The sequence below is a fragment of the Astyanax mexicanus genome, chromosome 21, assembly GCF_023375975.1.
Source record: "Astyanax mexicanus isolate ESR-SI-001 chromosome 21, AstMex3_surface, whole genome shotgun sequence".
Classification (NCBI taxonomy): domain Eukaryota; kingdom Metazoa; phylum Chordata; class Actinopteri; order Characiformes; family Acestrorhamphidae; genus Astyanax; species Astyanax mexicanus.
In genome coordinates, this window is record NC_064428.1 from 25,329,822 (window position 1) to 25,354,016 (window position 24,195).

Here is a 24,195-nt window from a genome sequence, read left to right on the forward strand (position 1 = left end):
CATTTTTGATGGTCTTTGCAATCGCACTTGAGAAAACTTTTACATTTCTTGAAATTTTTCTGATTGACTGACCTTTATTTCTTCTAATTTAAAATATTTACTTTACCTGGTTGAGTAATACTTGCCATAAAATAGATTCAAACATTGTTCAAATAGGGCTATTCACTGTTTACCAACTCTACCTCTTCACAACTTTACAACTAACGCTCTCAAACACATTAAGAGGCAAAAAATGTAAGTAATTAACTCACAGCTGTTAAGTGAAGACTGAACATTCCAGGTGACTCCACCCCATAAAGCTGACTGAGAAAATCCAGCCAAGATGTGCAAAGCTGTCCCTATCTAAGCAAGAGGTGCTCCTTTAAAGAATCTAAAATACAGCTCTGGAAAAGCATAAGAAAGCAGTTAGAAATGAGAAGTTTCTTTGATTTTACCAAATTGAAAACCTCTGGAATATAATCAAAGATGGAAGATGGATGATCACAAGCCATCAAACCAAGCTGAACTGCTTGAATTTTTGCACCAGGAGTGGCATAAAGTTATCCAAAAGCAGTGTGTAAGACTGGTGGAGGAGAACATGCCAAGATGCATGAAAACTGTGATTAAAAAAACAATTATTTTGGTTATTCCACCAAATACTGATTTTTAAACTCTTAAGACTTTATGAATATGAACTTGTTTTCTTTGCATCATTTGAGGTCTGAAAGCTCTGCATCTTTTTTAGAGAGAGAGCAAAATTGGTCTTGCTTCCTCTGGGTGGGTAAATGGCGCTTTTTCCCCTCCTCACTACTAGGGTGATGTCGATTAGCACAAGGCATCTATGAGGTGAGTCGCTGCGCTTCCCTCCAAACGTGCTAACTTCTCTGCAATGCTACATCAGTAGCCTTTTGAAAAAAGCTGGTGGCTGACTTCACATAGGTTGGAAAAGGCATGTGCTACTCTTACCCCTCCTTGTGTTGTGGCATCACCAGTGATTGGGGATTTACTGCTGAGTAGCAGCTGAATGAGTGGGACAATTGGTCTAGCTAAAATTGATCTGGCATTGTACAAAATTGCACCCCCATACCCTTATACCATGACACCAGGCAGGCCTTCTGGATGTGTGGTGCGTGACAACAAACTGTTGATTATCTCTCTCTCTCTCTCTCTCTTTCTCTCTCAGGTTTTCTCAGACAAAATCCAGACTTTTTCGCGTGAGTGTGTTCAGTGATGAAGTACAGATCATTTAAGACCCACACGACTCCTGTGTGACAGACTATATCTAACATACAGTAAGGTTTTTATTCAGCACAGCTCTGCTCCACCTTACTGAGGCCTACTTTAATCCATTGGCTGCTCCAGACCTTTGACTCATCTAATGCACAGCCCAAACACTGACACAGCATGGTGCCGTGCATTCACAATCACTTCCATATGGCTCAAGCTCTGTCTTTCCATATTACTCACTCAGGAGCTGTGTGCTGCCTCAATCATACACGAATGCATGTGTGTGTATCATCTATAAGCTAATGCTAAATCTAGTCTTTATAGAGATACTGTATAACCACTTTTTTAGAGAATGTGACCGACAGACAGAGAATGATGAAAGATAAGTCCTGTCAAAAAATGGCAATTAAAATATACAGAAAAAAATCAGTTGAATATTCTGCAAACAGTTAAATGGGATCTTTTCAGAAACTCAACGTTTAGTGCAGGGATGTCCAAACTTTGTTTGTTGGGGGCCAGAAGGAGAAATATATTTGCAGTCACGGGCCACAGACTGTGTAAAAACAAATAATGAAATTAACTACTTCTAATACATTTTCTTGATTACAATCATTTACACATCATTTTACCTGAGTTACTATCTTTATCTATCTTTAACAGTGTTGTGTAAACTAAGATTTTTCAAATTGATGTTTTGTTTCATAATTTCTCTTAATATTATTATATTCCTTCATTACGGCAACTGATTCCTGACATATTATGTACACTTCCCTCTGAACTCAGTTAAAAAAAAAAATTTCTCAACATGCCTGAAATATTCTGCATTCGCTGTCTATTTTCCATTTCTTGGGAGTTGCCATGTTTTCCTAAAAGCTCAGGAAATTGTTTAAAACTCAACAGTTCTGTCATACCCCCAAGAATATTGCAAAAATACCCTGACATTTTGTGATGCTATTTTAGGGCCATATCGTCCACAACCATTTTACAGTAGTTCTTTTGTTAAATAACAATTAAAGGAGACTGAACAGTTAAGTTTTGCAGCTTCAGTTTTGCTTGATATATAAAGTAGTTTGGTAATATGCAACATAAATGTTTATTTTTAACAAAAGAACACACTCCACACATTGTCAAATTGTAAAATCTGCATAAATAAATAAAGACATTATTAAAGAAGTATCAAATAAACAACATTAAAATAACCATCATTAAAGAGTTAGGAAGCCCCTCTAACAGGCTAAAGCAGATCACTTCCAATTCCCAACCCCAACACCCCCTGCTTGCTGTTTTTTAATTAGCTAAAAGCTTTTAAGCTAACAGGGTCAAACTGAATTGACCTCCTTATGGGAATGTATTCCCCCACTGCAATTCCAATTAATCACTGGAAGCTGGACGGCAGGGTTCCTTAACACCCGTGTTAGAAGAAGAGTCATGGATATATCCTCACCATGATGATATATAAGAGAGACAGAGACATGGAGAGAGAGAGAGAGACAGACGAGCTGTGTGACATTTCTTCTTAATCATTGGTTATGGGTAAAGAAGCGCTTGAATCTGAAACCAAAAACCTACTATCATTTTTTTATACTATTCATTTCGTATACAGCTGATCTCTCTAACATTTTTGTATAAAGACTGTAGAAATGTTTAATCTTTAACTTCTTTATGCAGACCCAAGAATGGCCACCATTGTTGCCAATTAACCGTTTGGGCCATGTAGGTCACATTTTCATAGCTACACTACAGTCATATTTAACATCAAAAGGCCCTAAAATACACCCCTGTGGGATACTACAGAATGTGCCAAATCAAACTGTTACAAAACCAAATCACAATAGTTTGTTCATGAGAATTAATAATAAATCGTGCTATAACGTGTAACAGCACTCTCGTGTATTATTGCTTAAGTGAGGATAGACTTTTAAAGGTAGGACTACTGAGATATTGGCAGGGTTCATACAATTTTTAACCTATTCATTTCCATGATTTTTTCATGACTTTTCCATGCCTTCAAGGGACATTTTCATGACCATAAGATTTTTAAAACGGTGCACTATAATCAAAATTGATTAAAGTAGGCCTAAAATGAATCGGACACACAATTTTTAATAGCAAAATGTTTGTCAGATCCTGAGAGCTGTATCGTGAAGGGCTAAATCACTGAATTAACTTTTTTTCAGGTATTTTTATTTTTCCAAAACTTATCCAGGCTTTGAAATTACTATTTTCAAATTCCATGACTTGTTTCCAGGTTTTTCATGACCATACGAACCATGTATTGGTGCATTTTAAAGGTTCCTACTCAGCAAAATATATATTTCTTTATATTTTAAATATTTAAAAAATGTTAATAAGTTCATTGAGAATGTAATGTTGCCATTTTCCCACCAGCTGTTCTGGGATCTGTCAGAAATAAGATCTAATAAAGTTTGCTATTAACACAGGACACTGATTTGCTTGTTTGAAATCAGCAGGAGCTGGCAGTTTCTGGGACTGACCGGAATTACAGTGGACAGCAGCCTTCTGTGTATTGGGGTCTAGTTCTTTAACTGTCCTGAGGGTTTTTTCCCAGAGTTTAATGTATCTACTGTCTGGATCTCAAATCTCTCTCTCTCTCTCTCTCTCTCTTTTTAGTTGTGTCTCTATGTCTCTCTCTCTCTTTCTCACTCTCTTGTTACTCTAAATACTCTGTCTGGCCTTGCTATTCCGCTGTGCTCCACATATGCAGAATTTACAGACAGGCTTAGTGTGTTTCCCAGTCTTGGGAATCTTCCCCTGAGTCAGACTCTGCAGCACTTTATCATGCACTCAAAGAAAGGTCATCCTGCTAGCTCGCTCTGCTAGCCTGATGAAATTCTGCCAGGCCAGGACTTAAATGTTGCTTCTGAGTCCAGCTGGACTTCAGTAACTGAGAATTATGTTATAATATGATAGAAGTAGAGGAAGATATTTCATTAAAAGTTATTGTTGAATGTAGAGTCTTGTTTTTGTGTCCAAATAATCTGGTAACTGGAAATATTTGGAAGAAACACCTCGGCAAGTTTAAGTTCATTTTTGTGCTCTACTTACATAAAATAAATTAAATAAAGTATTTACCACTACTCAATACACGTAAAGTTCACACACTGGCTGGTTTTCACACTGAAAAATATGAGCTGTACAGGACAAGAATAGTAATAGTAATAGCCAACTGAGCTAAATTAGCTCAAGCACCTGTTTCTTTAACAAAAGGCTCTATTTTTTTCAGTGTGAATATCACTCATCACAATGTGATTCAAAAGTATTGCTAAGGTAAGATTATGAATAAAATAGCACTACTGAGGTAAATCCGTAATTAAATAAGAACTTCTGTGGTAAATTAATGATTAACTCATACTGATGAAATAGCTATGTGTGACTAGAATTGCACCAGCTGAAATAACTGTAATATTTATGCTTCTAAATAATAGTTTTGTAATTGTTTCCAAAAACTTAGCCTACAAAAATGTTTCAATTATGAAAAGTGGCAAATTTAATGAAAACCTGATTAAAAACATGTTTGGTAGTGGTATTAAGTATTGAGTATTCGGCCTTTAATCGATCATTAAATTGTGTGTGCTTATAAAACCATTATATTACATTAGTACAGATAAAATACAAGTAAAAGCTAGTTGATATACTGTGAAATTGAGTTTGAAGAACAAAGATTGGTTCCAGAGTTTTCCTGGGGATATTCTGCAACAGGGTGGATTTTTGCAGTTACAACTAATGGAATAATTAAACATCATTATGCACTGATTTACCAAACCAGGTTTTGATACGTTTATAATTATAAATCATAATAATAGACTCCCAAAAGCTATGATTTTTGTTGCCAAAAGCATGCATCTTGTGACATTTCTCAAAAACATATTGTAGCATCTAGATTTCTCTAACTAGATGAAAACCAATTGTGTGTGTGTTTTACAAGCCAACACTGTATAAATGAACCATTAGGTCATATTGGCTGACATCATAAAGGATTAGTAGTCTGATCAGCTGCTTGTTTCTAAGCACTTCAAAGATGCTCAGAAATGTGTATTTTTATGAATTCAAGAAACAAAAGCGATGGAAAAATGTATATGTGAAGCATTAAAAGGCTTGACTTTTGCCACTGGGGGTTGTGTCTGTTTAAAGAGCTAAAGCTGACCTCTACTGGTCAAACTCAGCACTGTAGACAAGATGCAGGAATAGAAAAGATTAATCAGGATGTTTCTCATTTAGCCTGATTTAAATCAGCATTTAAATCAGTCCAGCACAGGAGGACAATCAATATGTGTGGCTTAAATTAAACTGTTAAAAAAACATTACAGGGCAAAAACAAATTCAAAAATGGATGGATTTTCTTCACGCTGCTTATAGGTGTTTATAGGTGCAATCAAGACTCAAGTAGAAATACAAAAGCATGCACAAAAAGTGAGTTTTGCATAATTTGTCCACTTTAAGGAAAGCATATTATATATATATATTATATATATATATATATATATATATATATATATATATATACGTATATATATATATATATATATATACGTATATATATATATATATATATACGTATATATATATATATATATATATATATGTATAAAGGCCCTGTTTTAGCGATCTATAGCGCACCTGTCAGTTGCATATCGCATGTCTTTGGTATATGGGGGAGCAAAAAATACGTCTGAAAGGCGCAAAAGGCATGAACTCATTCTCTTAAAAGCCCACCTGTCAATTATGTATCGTACAGCTGGATTTAGGGCGTGTCGGTGTGTCTTTGGTATCGTGAGGGCGCAAAAAAAAATACTCCTTGCGCCGTAAAAAATAAATAAATAAAAAAAATCCAATCAGTGTGCCAGTTGTCATTCCCTTTAAGAGCCAGATGAGCTCTGACTTTGGCACGTTCGTATCTCAACAGCGCGGCGCTTTAAGTGTCTCAGTAGAGGATATTGACCTGTGCATTCACACTGTGAAGATACGCCAGCAGCTCATTCAAGGGAACAGCAATGTTATTTTATTCTTTATTCTGTTTATTATTGACTTAAATGTCAGGTTTTAACTCAACAATAAGGTCCTAAGCCTGTCAGGATTAGAACTTGTGGTCTGTTTGTACAGCAAAACCAGCCAAGAGCTACATCACTGGGAGCTTCTTGTAGATCTCTTCAATAAACATGATATTACTCAGCATTCTTCCAGGAATGGTTTGGTATATATCCAGGATGTGATTGCAATTGTTTATCAAGTCATAAATTGTGTATAACTCAAAAATGACATCATTGTTAATCAAATTGTCATCTGCAAGTGTTTAGGACAACTCAAAATATATCTATTTATTCTAAATGATGCAAAAATGATGCAGCTGAACAGACTTCACACAGTACTGACACACTGCTGACCTTCCTCGCAGTGTCCTTCACAGCGCTGTCAGTTTTAAAAGCATGCTGACTGAATACGGTTTATTTTCAGCTGATAGAACATGAACATGTGATCCACCAGCAAACTGAGATGGATGAAAATAAGCCTTTTGTTCGTGTTGTAGTTCATGAATCAGCCAGCAGATGGCTGTATTTTACACACAGAGGCTTTGTAGGATCTCCTTATGTCCTCGTTTTTGCTGTTCTCTCGCTCTTAGCTGTTTGTTTGTTTGTTAGCTCGTTTTCTTGCTTGATGTTAATGATGGTTTAGGTGGTTAGATTTCGGAGGCCATGTTCTGCAGGCCTTTGATCTTGTGACTTGAAACATGCTCGAAGGAAAGAGACGTATTGAGTGGAATGAACAAGTCTTAGGTTATTCTGAGTATTCAAAGGCCATATTTGTCTAAAATATCGTCCACACACACTCACACACACACACACACACACACTCTCACTCCCTTCCAGCTATCTCAAAATTCCATGAATACTGCAGACAGTTCAGTAGAGGACATTCTGATTGTAGATCTTGTTCAGAACTTTGAGGAGAATTTGTCCTAGACAGCAGTCTCCACACATTTTCAGAGATAACAGTCCTAACATAATAGTCTGAGCATGTCTGTACATACACAGCTCTATACAAAAGTCTTCTAGAAGCAGTATAATGACCAACATAGACCTAAATACAATGCAAATTGTCTAAAGTGGTTATTCAACAACAACAATAATTCAAACAGTAGCAAAATTGCAGTGTATTACGACAGAAATACCCTTCACATCTCTGGTGGACGCCACAAAATTGTTTTGAGAGAAATACAGCTGAAATGAACAAGCATACAGCTCTGAAAAAAAATAAGAGACAACTTAAAAACTATTAAATTCTTTGATTTTCCCACATTTAAAACCTCTGGAATATAATCAAGAGGAAGATGGAGGACCAAAAACCATCAAACTAAGCTGAACTGCTTGAATTTTTGCACCAGGAGTTATCCATATAAAGTTATTCAAAAGCAGTTTGTAAGACTGGTGGAGGAAAAATGTCAAGATGACTGAAAACTGTGATTAAAAACAGGGTTATTCCACCAAATATTGATTTCTAAAATCTTTTAAAAACTTTATGTATTGTTATTTCAGCCATTTCTCATTTTCTGCAGATGATCTATGCAAATGATCTAAATGACAATATTTTTATTTGGAATTTGGGAGAAATGTTGTCCGTAGATTATAGAATAAAACAAGAATGTTCATTTTACTCTAACATTAACCTATAAATATCAAAATTAGAGAAACTGATCCCTGTTCATTTTAGCATTTTTGAGTGATATTTGAAAATGCTGCTCATGTGGACGAATTTAGTTGTAAAAACGGAGACAAAAACATCAGTTTTTTTTTTTTTTTTTAATCCGGATTTGTGTGGGAGGGGCCTAATTCAACAAGCTCCAACTTTCCCCTAATCGCTGTGTTGTTGTTGTCTGTTGGTGGTGGTGAAAGAGTGTGGGAGCAGGGTCACTCTGAACTATGGGAGCTCAAAAGGGAGTGTAGGTAGCAGAAGTTGACACTGATAGAAAACTGATTTTCATAAAAAAGATCATCCTTAACTGTAAATTAAAGTTAATTGATAGAATCGATGTATCGCCCACTTCTAAAGAGGGAATTATAATTTATTTATTAGGGAAATTTTGCCTTAAGTCGTCGAGACGATGCTAAGCGTCCCTGATGCTATGCTGCACGTCTCAGTGATTTACCTCCTCACTGTACCCCCGCTGAACTGTAATCACTATCCGCACCAGCGACATGCGGAACATCCGACCTTGGGAATAACACGGCGTGTAAGGCGGCATCAAAATAACACAGCGGGCCATCCTGACTGGCTCTTAGTGGAAGGGCAAATTGCTCAAGGTCTATGAGCATCGACCCGTAAACAAAAACGCTTCACTGAAACAGATTCACCAAACACACACGGGCATATGACCTCAGTGTGTAATCATTCTGGACCAAAAACACAATCAATAAAACACATGTACGCTCAAACACACACACACACACACACACTTAAGAAAAGCATGCGCAAATATGTACAATTACACGCACACTTACACAAACTGAGAGGTCAGTGAGGCTACTGATTTATGTCTCGTGGTTTAAGCACTGAACTATCATATGTAATTGATGTTCCACGGTCAAAAGCGTTGGATGTTAATCTACACAGCTTTCTCTCCTAAAACGTTTATATGGGTGAGTAAAGTGCTTTCGTTTGTCTACAGTAAGTAGATTTCCAATACTTAAGCGCAATTAGCAGCAGTGCTAGCCACAATTAGCAGTGCTTAGTGCTAGTAAAAGACGAGGATGGGAGAAATAAACAAGACGGTAAAAGGAAAGAAGAGAAAATATTTAAATAAGCCTGATGCATGCAGGACACACAACACTGCATCAACTGAACCCAAAAATTAAAAACCATTGTTTATAATAGAGTCACTGTTCAAGACAGCCTCTTCTGAAGCTGATGCACAATAAAGTCTGCAAATAGTTTGCTAAAGACTAGAAGTCCATGGCCTGTAGTTTCACAAGATCAAGAAAAAATAGTTTGACTCAGATGGTGTTCAACATGTGTGTCGGCACCCTGGTGAGGAGAAACTGAGAAGTCAGACAACTGTCAAGAAAATTATCCCCATTCTTTGGAAACTGGGCTATATGGCAGTTTTCTTACATAATAACGAGGGCAAACACATCTCAAAGATGATAGGTGCTTTGCTGAGAAAGATAAAGATAAAAATGAATGGACTGGCCAAGTATGTCTCCAGAACTTAACCAATTCCTCAAGCAGAAGCTAGAAGAGTGCAAGGTGTCCAACATCCACCAGCTCTGTGATGTAATGGATAAGTGGAAGAGGATTCCAGTAGTAAGCTGTGAATCTCTGAGTATTCCATGCCCAAGAGGGTTAAGGCATTTGGGCATGCTCTCTGTGAGGTGTACTCACTTGTGTTGCCAGATATTTAAACATTAATGGCTAATACTAGTGTGTTGAGCTATTTTCTAAAGAAAGTAAAATAAATCTACACAGCTATACACAGACTAGTTTAAGCTATACGCAAGTTTAATTTTTATGATGAGTTGTCCCAAAAAAATATGTAATAAAATATTTGCAGAAATGAGAGGGTAGACACCGTCTTCTGGGAGAAAAAACAAGCAAAACAAGCATTAGGAATCTTACAACTGGAGCTTATCCAGGCAGGGGATCGAACTAAACCTCAGGCTGCCATGTACAGGTCAGAGGTCTAAGCTACATCACTACACTATATCAATACCAATGATTAGAGTCCCAACTAATTCACAGCCGTGAAAATCACGCCAAAAAGCCGTGAAATAAGCCTTAACTAACCATGTAGCATGAATTTCAGCATTTGAGCAATGCCATTCCTGGATTTGACAAAAAATGTAGGCTGGACCAATCCATAAACTTGCTAAACAAGAGACTGACAAAACATTGCGAGAGTTATATTATTAAGTTGTTTGTCATTTGGAGGTCTAGACAAAGCTAGATAAAGTTCTAGGCTTTTATTCAGTCATTAATGTAGGCTGTGAGAGATATTTAACGATTGTTGTAAAATCTGTATTAAAAAAAAAAAAGTTGACAATGAGTTTTATGAGTAATTTTAGCTTATTATCCTGCAAATTTAGTAAGGCTTTACCAGTGATACAGGATGTTTGTTAAATACAATTGTAATTCAGTATATAATTTACTGTATAATTAATTCTGTAATTATATATCATATAAATTAGGAGAAAAAACATCCATACTTGAGCTCTAAACGGTTAAAATATATTTTGAGTACTGTGGGAAAAATCAATTAGATGTGTATAGAGTTCACTGAGTCTTATCCAGCTGTTCAACAAAGCTTAACTGGCACACGCACACGCACCCACACCACAAGCCTGGACTGTGGAGGTAATAAAATCAGACTCATACTGTCCATCTGGACTGAATCAGTGCGTGATATGGCCATACACAGCCACACACACACACACACACACATACACACACACACACACACACACACACACACACAAAGAAAGAGAGAGAGAGAGAGAGAGAGAGAGAGAGAGAGAGAGAGAGCACTCATGTGTATACATGTCCAGCCAGTGTCCCTGGAGTGTGTTGATTTAGTAGGTGCAGGAATCAACCATGGCCATATCATATATATCACACACACACACACATACACACACACACACACACACACACATATATATATATTCTATAAACCAACACACGTCTTTATGATGTGTATCACTATCTAATCAGAATGACTACCTGCCTCATATCATCATTGAAAACACTGAAATGTCAAAAATCATAGGACCATAACTGAACTGTGGGCTAAAGAATACTGCAATGGCCTGTGGGATATGCATTTTTACTTGCATTTGCCAGTTCTGAGAGCTTTATTCATTGCTGATTTAAAAACTAAAAGAAGACCCAAGAAATATTATGTAAAACAGCTCCACACTGCAGACTCTAACTAAACACTTTCATTTACCTTCTGAGAACTCTCCTCAGTGCTTCTGGCAGTGCAACAATGTCCATTAATTGAACCTTGAGGACACTAGATGGCGCTCTGAACACTGAGGTTAATACAACAAATCAGATTTCATTGGGATAAAAAATGCTGATACCCAATCCTGGATTGGTCCAAATCTTTTATCATTGGATTGGACTGGGACATTCCTAATAAAACCCTTTTGTGTGATGTAAAGAATAACCTTTAATCACAGTATCACAAATCACTGTAACTCAAGACCTTGGCTGGCTTATTGCTTTAGTCAACATTCCTTTATAGTAATATTGTCATTGACTTTGCTGCTGCTTATTAGTTGAAGCTCACACTAATATAACATGGAAGGAGGCGGTGTCTGAGACAGAGATAAGCTAGGACAATATTATGCATGTAAAGCATGTGTGGTATTGAACATAGATGTGTGTGTATGCGCGTGTGTGTGTGTATAGTAACCTTGCTACCATTTATTAATGCATCATAAATTATGTTTTTAATGTACAGACAGAAAGAGAAAGAGAGAGTATGCAAGCGAGAGAGAAAAAGAGAGAGAGAGAGAGAAAGAGCGAGAGAGGTGAACAGAGTGGGAGGACGGTTGCTGAATAATAGAAAAAGAACAAGATAAGGAGCAAGAGAGGGAAAGCAAGAGACGGAGCCTGACTGAGAGCCCACATGAGAGAGCAAGAGCAATGAGAGAAAAAGAGAGAGAGAGGGAAAAGGAGGGATATGGAACTGAGAGGAGAGAGAGAGAGAGAGAAACGGGAACAAAAAGAAGGATCGTGACCCTCTCGCTGTTTCCATTTCTACAGAGAAGCAATCAGCAGAGTTCAGGACACACTGGCTGGCTCTGAGCTGGAGAAGTGAACTGCAGGAGAGATTAAAAATGAAATGAGAAAGAGAGAGAGAGAGAGAGAGAGAGAGAGAGAGAGAGAGAGAGAATGTGAGGTATCTTATCTTCCTTCATTCTCCTCTCTCTTTCGCTTGCCTCAGGTGGATTGTGTCTCTGTCTCAGTACAGTGTATGAACTGAAGCCTGAACGTTTTGGGGGTACAAAGATACAGCTAATTACAGCAGAGCCTGAGTGGATATGTGCTGCTCACACACACACACACACACACACAGACAAGTAGTAGTACAAGGTATATGTGAAAACATCACATTAAGAAATGAGTTTAGGTTCAGCAGCAGCTCACTGTAAATTCGTATGTACAGTATTTGAGTGACACTCACTCCACTGGAGGGTTGATGTCGTCCGGTTTGGTCTCGAAGAAGCGCAGGACCTCCTCGCTCTGGGAGATCTGGGGAGGAAGTCGCACCAGCGCCTGATAGCCAGAAAGGAAATGACACGGGACAATCAGCAGAGGCCCAGCACGACATTCCAAACAAAACCGTCCCACACTTTTACTGCTGATGCTCCCATACACATCCTGCTGAGTGACAAAGTTCTGCTAATGTCACTGTCCTGTGTGCTGACTGCAGCCCTGCTGCTTATTAGTAAAATTAGACCCAGCATTAGGAGTGGGTAATGGAGAAAAGAAACCTTGAGTACTACAAATATCTAACAATAAATAACAATAAATAAGATGTCATTGTATTGTATTTAGTTTAGCTTAGTTAGCTAAATAGTAGTATATTAGCAGTATTGTTCTTTTTGGTTAGCTATATGGTAGTATATTAGCAGTGCTGGCCTTTTGGGTTAGCAGTATGGTAGTATATTAGTAATATTGTCATTTTTGGTTAGCAAGAATGTGTTATATTAGCAGTGCTGGCCTTTATTTATTAGCAGTATAAAAGTATATTAGCAGTATTGTAACTCTTGGTTAGCTATTTAGAAGCATTTTAGCAGTACTGTCTTTCTTGATAAGCTATTAAGTAGCATATTAGCAGTATTGTTCTTCTTATTTAACTATGTAGTAGCATATTGGCAGTATTGTCCTTCTTAGCTATTTAGTAGCATATTAGTAGTATTGTCCTTCTTGGTAAGCTATTTAGTAGCATATTAGCAGTATTGTCCTTCTTAGCTATTTAGTAGCATATTTGCAGTATTGTCCTTTTTGGTTAGCTTTATGCAGTATAATAGTGGTACTGTTATTCTTGGTTAGCTATATGGTAGTATATTAGCAGCATTGCCCTTTTTGGTTTGCTATGTTGTAGTATTTAATAAGTATTTACTTTTTTGTTAGCAATATGGTAGTATATTAGCAATAGTGACTGTTTTGGTTAGCTATATGGTAGTATATTAGCAGAATTGTCCTTTTTGATTAGCTATATGTAGTATAATAGCAGTACTGCTGTCTTTGGTTAGCTATATGGTAGTATATTAGCAGTAGTATATAACTTGTGGCAGTAGTAGTAGTAGTAGTAGGAATTAATAATAGTATGATCGTATGTCAGCAATATGGTGTGATATGGGTAGTAATATAGAACATTTTTTAAGAATAAATAAAAGCTTATTAGTAGCTTATTAGTAGTATGATCCTTTATGGTTAGTATTATCCGAGTATATTAGTAGATATTCTCAGATTTGTAGAATATTAATATATAAAATTCCACAAGAGCTAATAATAGCATGACAGTACATCAGTTATTTAGTTAGTTAGTTAGTTAGTTAGTTAGTTAGTTAGTAGTATGGTCCTATTTGGTCAGTTCTATAGTAGAATATTAAATTAAAGACTTTACTCAGCTAGTGAGATCCATCAGCTAATGTCCAGCAACTACTGATCTCTCATTTCTCCCACCATCATTAATATTGATCATCACTGCAGTGCCACATTACAGCAACAGGTGGAGCTAAACTGATGTTGCATTTTCAGGCAGGTGAGAAAGACGAATTTAAAGATACAAGTCTCTGCAGGGCATTAGATCTGGGTAACACTGGTATGCAGTAAAACTCAGCTGATGTGTGTGTAAAGCACCTGATTGTAGGCCTTTAGTTGTATGAACCACTCAAGAAAAAAGAAAATATAATAAAATACTTATTTTATAGTGATAATCATTCAAATACATATTGGCTAAACATTTGTCTGTATTTGTAGGCTACATCTAATAACCGCAGCTATATGTGTTCATTAATTTCGTAAAGCAGCATGTATGAAACACAACATCTCATTTGTACGCCGCACCCAGTGGACTGGTAGGATTTGCTTCAGCTGATAATTCATTAGCTGAGCCCAACAACTAAAGAGAAAGGGAGGAAGAGAGAGAGAAAGAGAGAGAGAGAAAGAGTGAGAGACATGGAGAGTAACTAGTGAGGAGATTCCCCGGAGTAAGAGCATTCTTTGAGAACGTGGAGCAATTACACAGAGGCTGTTTGTCTAATTAAAGCTTACAGGAAATGGCTGGTGAACATCACCCTCTCCACCACTTCAAAGCAAATTACTCACTACAACTGGACACTAATATGCTGCTTCCTCATACAGCCTGGCACGAGTGCTGGGACGACAACACTGATAAGACAGTAGTGGTCAAAGTTGTTCTCAATTAACAGAACAGGGAAGGTTTTAACAATATAAATGTAATCTGGCTGCAGATAAATGGCTAAAATAATGTGAATACAGGAAAATCAGCGGGACATCTGTGTCAGAAATGGGTGCAACTTATAGTAGCTGAATGCATTTATTAGAATTCATTAGAACTGATTAGACATATCATCGCTGTCCAGTGAAAAACAAATAGCTCCGTTTTTGTTAATTTTACGTTTATTACATAATATAAAACACACAAACTGTCTCTTACACTGCTCCACTGTGTTCTCCAAACTTACCAGTGTTATACAGGAGTTTCAGTGAAGATCTCCAGCACTGAGACTGGAGCAGTTTAACATTGGTCACTAACCACACTAAGCACTAGCTCTTTCACCATTCAGAGATGAGTATATCAGACCGTATTCTGCACGTTTACCATGTTAAAACAAGCTACATTGGAGGAACCAATAGCAAATATCGCAGCATAAACTTAATCATTTCTATCACATGAGTTTGGGCACCCCTCATTCTCAATAGTCAGAATTAGTAGTTAAAATTCTATAAATTGAAATAAAATAAAAACATACAATAAAGAACTAATGAAATAATAATACATATTTAAACATAACATTCTGCAGTTATTTTTTTTACATTGAAAGCTATATTTATGTAGTTGTTTTCTATTTATTTCTTTTTATATATTTTTTTAAATAACAAAATTACTTTTTAATTGCTGAATTTAGCCTATAAATAAATGAGAAAATGTGGCATATACAAAAAGTTTGACATTTTTTACAGACTATAAGGCACATCGCATTATAAGGTGCACCATCAACAGATGTCTCTTTTCTGGTCTATTTTCATATGTAAGAAAAAAGGATGTCGCACATTAATCTACACAGACTTCTCTTCTGAAAACTGTTTATTTGGGTGAGTAAAGCACTTCCGCTTATTTACAGTGAGCTTACATTTCTAATATTTTCAACAGCGCAGTTAGCAGCAGAGCTAGCCACGGTTAGCAGCGCTTGGTGCTAGTAAAATGCTGTCAGACAGCGCTACACTGAGGAACTGAGGTTAGTGACTAATGCTAATACTGCTCCAGACTCGGTGCTGGAGAAACTTCACTGAAACTCCTTTATAGGGTGGACTTCAGCGGAGTGGCTTTACTGCTCCTTACAACCTGACTGGTTGAAATCATGCATAAGGCACAATGGATAAGGCACACTGTTCAGTTTTGGAAAAATTAGTATTTTAAGTGTGCTTTATAGTGCAATATATATAAATATGGATATATTTTATATTCAGCAAAAATGCTGGAAATGAACATTTTCTTTATTTATGTTCATATTTAATATGTGGAGAATGCCTATGATGTTATATACTAACATTGTCTATACATTTAAACTACAAAGATCACTGTAGTTTAAAAAACAAATTTAAAGCCTAAAAAATAAAACAATTTTTTTAGTGCTTCATCTGTACTATTTTTGTTAGGCTACTTTTGTTTAAAGTAAACAATAGCTCTTGTCCTGCCATGCAATTTAAAGCACTAGAAAGACTAATGACGCACAGACTAACAACATTAAAGGCCCTACTACTGGACCTTGTGGAACCTTACATATGAAAAGCATCATTTCCATAGATGCAAGTACTGCATACACATGACCATGAGCGATTTGACACTGAATACAACAAATACAGGAGCTTCTCTCTCTCTCTCTCTCTCTCTCTCAAAGTGTTTACATGTACAAGCTGATCAAACATACGGTACTAAATATATTTTAGAGAAAACGGAATGGAAAAGCTCACCCTGCAATAATCATCTATAAATCTCAGTCTCTTCATGGCCACGTCTCGTACATGACTTCGTCGAAACAGGATTTTACCTTAAAAAAAAAAGAGAAGAAAAACCAGAACAAACATTAAAACATTAAGCAGCAAAACAGGGCAAGATGCATCAAATACAACTTCTAATACAGTCAATATATACAGTATGTATTAAAAATTAAAGAGCTCTGATCTATAAACACATAAATACATCTAAACCCTTCTCATCTATGTGAATAACTGATGTTAATAAAATTTGTCAACATAATAAGAAAGAAGAGTAAGTATTAAAATCACATTAATTTGAACAAAAATTATTATGGATGCTTCTTTAATTTATGTTGACTATTTGAGAAACAACATAAGAGCTCTGTAGTAACAAAAAGGACAATCACAGGAGTATGAAAAATATAGCTCTACAGTCTTTGTCTTGCAGAGCATCTACAAGGATAACACAGTAAATACACGCTTTGCTTCGACAGCAGTGCATGTATTGCCTGAAGTTCAATCACAGTGTATTGTGTTGTGCTATATGACGTGGTTTACTGTGCCAATGACTCATTGATTTTAATGCTAGAAAATAGCATGGGCCGTTTTATGATATTGTTTATCAATGTGGAGGTCACAGTTTATTAAACTGGCTCGACTACTGGGAGAGGGATGAGAGAGAAAGATAGAAAGAGAGAGAGAGAAAGAGAGAGAGAGAGAGAGAGAGAGAGAGAGAGAGAGAGAGTGAGAGATAGAGCAACAGTGACAGTGAATGAGTGTGTAAGTGTGTGTGCAGTGTATGTGTGTTTCCCCTGCGCTGATGGATCCATAAACCTTCCAGGTCGTATATTACTCTAAACAGGTCCATGTGTCTTACTCATCCGTCAGAGTAAGGGGAGGGAGAGAGGGAGAGAGAGAGAGAGAGAGAGAGAGAGAGAGAGAGAGAGCGCGAGTGCAAGAGAGAGAGATAGAGCGCGAGAGAGCAAGCACGAGAGAGAGAGAGAGAGAGAGAGAGAGAGAGAGAGAGAGGGGTGAAAGAGGTGGTTGTGACACTTTAAGTTACTAACCGATGCTAAATATATTTATACACTTACATTTCCAATGCTGCGAAACAGGATTTTTTTTGTCAACCTGTGATTTCATAAGCCCTATCTGGAAGGGATTAGTTTCTCAGGGGGTCCTAGGGTAATTTTCTCTTTTATGGGGGTCCTCTGTGATTTTATTCCTGTCCAGAACGACCATGTGTGTGTTTTTCTCAGACGTCCTCTGTTTTTCATTGAACTCTTCGGCCGTCCGTTAAATTTAGTCCCGCCCGGATCCACGTCTCTGAGTTACATCACCTCACGTTTAATTAAATAGCTATTTGTCCACTGTCACGCACTGTACTTACACTTTGGGCACGCGTTTCCATGGAGATCTACATAAATACAAGAGCGAGTGGAAATGGAGGAGCTACTGAACGTGTGAAATGTGTGAAATATTTTTCACAGACGTCCCCCTGAGAAACTAATCCCGTCTGGATAGGGCTACAGAAAACACTTCACAACACCACAACATCCAAGCCCAACTTTCAAGCCCAAAAACAAATCTCCTTCCTGCCCTGAATTACCTTCCTCAAAAATCCTCAGCCCTCTAGGTACTGCACAGTGGTTACGAACCAAATGCATAGAGAGAACGAACACAATTCCCAAAAGACATATCTGATTACTCAAAGCTACTTCCCCTCATCCTAAATGTAATCGATCAGTCAAATTATTGGTGTCTACAGTTCGCTTCTTTAAATTGAAACTGGAGCCCCAAAACCAATAACGGAAGCTTTATTTCTGAATTCAGAAGACTGGAGTGGTGGTGCACTGTTCTACTGTGCAGCCATACTTACACAAATATTAGCAGGAAACTGTTCCTGCATCTTCTACATCTTTGCTACAATGATAAAGCAGGGGTCCCCAACCTTTTTTTAACTTGCAGCACATTTAACCCACCACAAAATGTTCAAATGACCCATACAAAAATCGAATTAAAAATCTAAACAAATACAGCCATATCATGTCGTATGCAATAATATAATTTTATTTTCATGTTGTTGCAGTAGTGTATTGTTGGAAAAAAGTGTTTTGTCATATTGCCAAGAGTTATCGTAAAAATACCATAAAATATTGTGATATTATTTTAGGGTCATTATTGCCAACCCCTAACAGGGACCATTTTACCATTTCAAGTAAATAAAAACATACTTAAGAATCCACACTGGACAACTTCAAGAGGCACAGTATGAAGGTTTCACAAATTTGGCCACTGAACAGCATTTGCGTCTTCAAGGCAAGCTCTGAGCACTGTCCTGTAAAAACGGAGTGTATAAACCTCCTAACTACTGTGACAAACTGTAGTTTGATGTATGACATCATACATCTACTGATGTAGACTGGTAAAATATGTAACTCACACACACACTGAGAGTTTGAAACTGATATAAAAAGAGTGTAAAGAATCACAGTTAAGCTCGCAAAACCTGCTGAACTGAACTGTACTGAAGCAAAGGAACAAAAGAGTTCCACAGACACTTCATAAGAAGTAGAAACTGTTTACTTAATAAGCACTCTTGAAACTCTCGACACAGACGAGCCAGGCTAAGCTCCGCGCCTGGAAAGCAGACACAGAGGGGGCGTCGTGTTACTGTCGCCGTAGAAACACACACTGAGACGGGACATGCTGAGTGTTTCCAACCCCCTGCTTGGGGCTCCCGTCTGGGTCGCAACTATCAGCACTTTCTGGGCTGCTACAACAACTCTCCGGCTGGAGCTTTTAAAGCAATGTTTGTGAAAAACAACATGTACACAGTTTTCTTCTCGCCTCAAATGTAGCCCATCAGCTAGAGTGTGTTGAGTTTTGTACAGAAGCTTTGAGGCTAATTAGCTTTTTGCTAACAACTTTGTAAGCTACATTAACCCTATTGCTTTAGTTTGTACTGGTGCTAATGAAGCTGGAGTGTCTACAGTGGCTGTATTTTGTCGGGCTGGAGCAGTATTAGCATTAGCCGCTAACCACAGCGCTAGCTCTTTCTCCGTTGAGAAGTGAGTATATCGGACTGTAGTCTGCGTGTTTGTGTTAAACAAAGCTACATGGGACCTGCTAGCTGATAGCACCCTGGCTTACTGGAACACTCAGGGTTCCTTAGTGTGGCGCTGTTGGGTGGCATTTACTAGCGTTAAGTGCGACTAGCGCTGCTGTTAACCGCGCTGTTGATAATATTGGAAATCTTAGCTTACTGTAAATAAACAGAAGCGCTTTATTCACTCAAATAAACAGTTTTCAGGAGGAAAATCTGTGTAGATGAACATCCAGGACTTGTTTGGCTTTGAAAGATTTTTTTTTTTTTTAAGAATTAGAAGGGGAAACATGGGGACACCCTTGTTCCTTACTATTGTCGCATAAAATGCGCCATACGGTGCGCCATACATATAGAAATAGATCAGAAATTAAGCGTTCATTGATATAGCACCTTATAAAACAGTGCACCTTATGTTCTGTAAAATGCAGTACATACATTATATCATAGCTTCTTTAGTGTTTTTCCCCATTCAGTCCACTAAAATCATCTCAAAAGCATCTCAGAATGAGTTTAAGGGTACTTAAATTGAGTCAGTAAAATCAAACTATCTAACATTAATGAGGGCACACATTTCACTAATGATGTGAAATGTAATTACTCCACAATTAAACAGGCAATGTCCTTTTTTTTTCCCTGTAATGGTTCTCTGAGCTCAACTTACAGCATTTGTGTTTGGACCAAAACCAACCATAATTAATATTTAAATGATTATTTCACAGCCTCACTTTATCCTGTTCAAGTTTGCTACTTCACCTCAAATATCCTTGTTATAAAAATAATTCCAGGTTGAAAAACTCTAGCTTTAACTTAAGCAGGTGTTTAGTTCAGAAACCAGTGCAGTAACATATGGTATCTGTCCACTGTAATTAATATTCATATGGAAAAAAAAAACATATAGGATTTAACATGACTATTGTAGTGCATTTTGAGTCAGAGATACATGATTAATTGCAGTGGAATATTTTGGGTAGCAAAACTATGCCAGATCCCACATCTATTACAAATAAGGTCAAGATAAACACATTGCCCATGATTCATTTTTACTTGATCCCTAATGGTGTTAATGCTTGGGCCCATTTATTTGCCACTTGTGTTATCTAAAGGCAGAAGCTCAAGCTTATTAGGAGTTACAACAGTCCAATAAAAATAAATGTGTTCTACATCAATTACAGACCCAAACATAATATAACCTGGTTGTGTGTTGCTATGAGACTATGAGAATTATGAGATTTTCTGATTAAACAAATTAAAATATATTTCTTGGCTTCTTTTATTGTATACAGTAATAAAGTGTACATCACAGCAATGTTCAATAAAAATAGCACATACCACTAAAATCACAAGGTGAAATTTCATATTTATGTTGTTTTATTTAATTCTACTTAGGCTCTGATATGTTTATAAATTTGTTTACTAACTATTTTACTATTATTATTATTATTATTTTTAATATTTATTTGTAATTTTCTCCCATTTTTCTCCCCAATTTAGCTAGGCCAATTGTTGTGGTGATGCCACAACACAAGGAGGGTGAAGACTAGCACATGCCTCCTCCGATACATGTTAAGTCAGACTCCGCCTCTTTTCAAATTGCTTCTCATTTCTGATAAATCAGCTCACAGATACCTTGTGCTGATCGACATCACCCTTTGGAGTGATGAGGGGAAAGAGCGCCATCTATCCACCCAGAAAGAGCAAGGCCAATTGTGCTCTCTCAGGGCTCCGACAGCTGACGCCAAGCTGAATGACCGGGATTCGAACCAGCGATCTCCCTATCATAGCGGCAGCACTTTAGACCACTGGTCCACTCAGCTCCCTACACTTTTCATTATTTGAACTTTTATTTTTTTGTCATTGCACAAATGTATTCTCTTTTACTTTTACTACTCCTTTATTCATTTATAATCTATGTCTTTATAACTCTTTTCTAGTGGTAGGCAACATGGCACAATAACAATATCACAATATTTCAGGGGATTATTTTGGCGATAACTATATACTTGACGATGACAAAACATTTAAACATTAATAATGTATTAAAATTAATTTCAAGAATATACTATTGCAACTAGAGTTTTATTAAGAATTAAAATACCATACAATTAGTGAATAAATCTAATCTTTTAATATGGAACAAGATAAAAAAAAAGTTAACAAAAACAAATACAAAACACCTACTATATATCTGATAATACATAATATTAATTGAAGATTAAGCTATTTTGCTGATTGAAGATTGATGACTATTGAATATTACTGCATGCGATTCATAATGATTTTTACATGCATTTATTTTTGTTTTGTTTCTTTGTTTGTTTTATTTATCTTTTAAAAATCTAATATCGCGATACTGATAAAAAAAAACAAAAAAACACTATTTATCTTACAGTCTTAGTATTCACAGGCCTGGAAACTGACACTAGAATTATTACAGAGATTAAAAAAAAAGCTACTGTAGAAGTAACTGTTCGGCGCGCTGTATGTAAAATGGATCTGTCCTGAGGATGGAGGTATAGATTATAGTGTTTAGGGGGATAGAGTGACCACCAGCAGCAGACAGAGCAAAGACTGGAGACAAGAAGAAGCAAGAGGAGCAGAGTCAGCAAGGCTTGAAAATGAGCATCATATTCTCTCTTGGGCTCTCTCTCTCTCTCTCTCTCTCTCTCTTTCTCTCTTCCTTACTGCATTATTCATCACTGTTCTCCGCTCCTCCCGATGACTGTTCGACCCGCAGACAGCATGGATGCGCGTGTGTGTGTGTGTTTGCGTTCAGATTAGAAAAGGGATGGTCTTGGCCAGCAATTCAGATGACTTACTGTGGACAGTAGTGCTGACAGCATGCATTTGTCTGTGTGCGTGTGTGTGTGTGTGTGTGTGTGTGTGTGTATAGGAGAGTCGGGTGGAGAAGAGCGATAAAAGCGAGGGATGTACAAATTCTTACCTGGAAGGAAAGGGATGATGCGCTTTTTGGGGTCTTTCTGCCCTCCCTCAATTGGGAACTTGTCCAAAATCTGCATCTGAAAAGAGAGAAAAGGACTTTTAAACACTTTGCAACTTTGACCAATATATACAGAGAGTGTATAAGCAATATATAAAATGATCAAGCATAACATTATGAGCACCTCCCTGTTTCTACAGCCACTATCCAACAAACTTTGTAGATACTAGACCTCGTTGTAGATCTATAATTACAGACTATAGTCCTGTAGTATCTGTTTCTCTGCAAACTTTTCTTTCCTCCTTTCTCCTTTCTGTTCTTCAATGATCAGGACCCCACAGGACCACAACAGATCAGCTGCTCTCTGGTTGGTGGATGACTGTTTCTCAACACTACAGTAACACTATCATGGTGGTGGTGTGTTAGTGTGTGATGTGCTGATACGAGCTGAACATATATATTCCTTTATTTTTTACATTAAAGCTCTTCAGGTCCAGAAACCAGAACCAGAAAGGGAACATAATGCAGTGAGTGTATACTATTTAGCAGTAACTGCCAGGGCCTTTAAGGAGAACAAATGAACTAAAAAAATGAAAAAAATATTTTAGTATTGTAAAAAAAAAATTATATTGTAAAAGTATATTTAAAAATCATATATTGTTCAAATACTGATTTTTAGCAAACCATTCATCGGTTAACAGCCTACAGCTGGTAAGTAGCAATGGAATAAAACTGAACTTTGAAAAGTGATTTATGGAAACAGAGAAAGACGAAGAGAGAGAGAGAGAGACAGAGAGAGAAAAAAACAGAGAGACGGAGACAGAGCGAGATAAACAAACAAAGAGAGAGACACAGAGAAAGGGACGGAGACAGAGAAGAGACGGACAGAGAAAGCGAGAGAGACAGAGAGAGAGACAGAGAAAGAGAGAATGAGACAGAGAAACAAACAGAGAGACGGACAGAGAGAGAGAGAGAGACGAAAAAAGAGAGATGGAGACAGAGAAACAAACAGAGAGAGATGGACAGAGAGAGAGAGAGAGAGACAGAGAGACAGAGTGAGACGGACAGAGAGAGACGGAGAAGGAGAGGTAGGACAGAAAGAGAAAGAGACAAACGGAGAGAGAAAGAGAGACAGAGAGAGACAAACAGAGAGATGAAGAGAGAGACAGAGAGAGAGACAGAGACAGACAAACAGAGAGACGAAGAGAGAGAGAGACGAAGAGAGAGACAGAGAGAGACAAACAGAGACGAAGAGAGAGACAGAGAGAGAGAAACAAAGCGAGAGAGAATTTATGATTACTTTTATTTATTCATTATTCATCAATTCATTGATTATAAGACCTAAAAAAAATGTAAAGAGTTGCTTTTCTGTGTAAAATATTTTCAATTACAAAGTTACATATTTTTAAACAAAAATACAATTATTTTTAAAATATCTACAATCTACTACATATAAGATAACAATATATTTGAATAATTAAAAATAAAATTGAACTATTTGCCCATGCTTCAAAACTACATCTAATAGTGCTAAAATCTGAAGATACTGACAGTACATTTATTTCCATAGCTTTTTTTTATTTCTCCAAGTCGTGAATGGCATGAAGTAAAAAAATATATATAGATAAAAATAAGATAAGAGTCTCGTCCACTCTTGCCTTCAAAGCAGCGCACATGACTAAATCCAATCCAG

The 24,195-nt window shown here is 37.0% G+C and overlaps 1 protein-coding gene across 6 annotated transcripts in view; it reads right to left on the minus strand.

The window, feature by feature from the left end:
• Nucleotides 1–24,195, minus strand: part of sh3pxd2aa (SH3 and PX domains 2Aa) — a 204,157-nt gene that overhangs the window by 108,060 nt on the left and 71,902 nt on the right. For all 6 annotated transcript variants that reach the window (XM_007251360.4, XM_022674731.2, XM_007251361.4 and 3 more), the window contains exons 3-5: nucleotides 22,506–22,581; nucleotides 16,450–16,526; nucleotides 12,407–12,498 (exon numbers count right to left, since the gene is read on the minus strand). In XM_007251360.4, coding sequence (XP_007251422.3) covers nucleotides 12,407–12,498; nucleotides 16,450–16,526; nucleotides 22,506–22,581 — 245 coding nt within the window. The remainder of the gene's footprint in view (nucleotides 1–12,406; nucleotides 12,499–16,449; nucleotides 16,527–22,505; nucleotides 22,582–24,195) is intronic.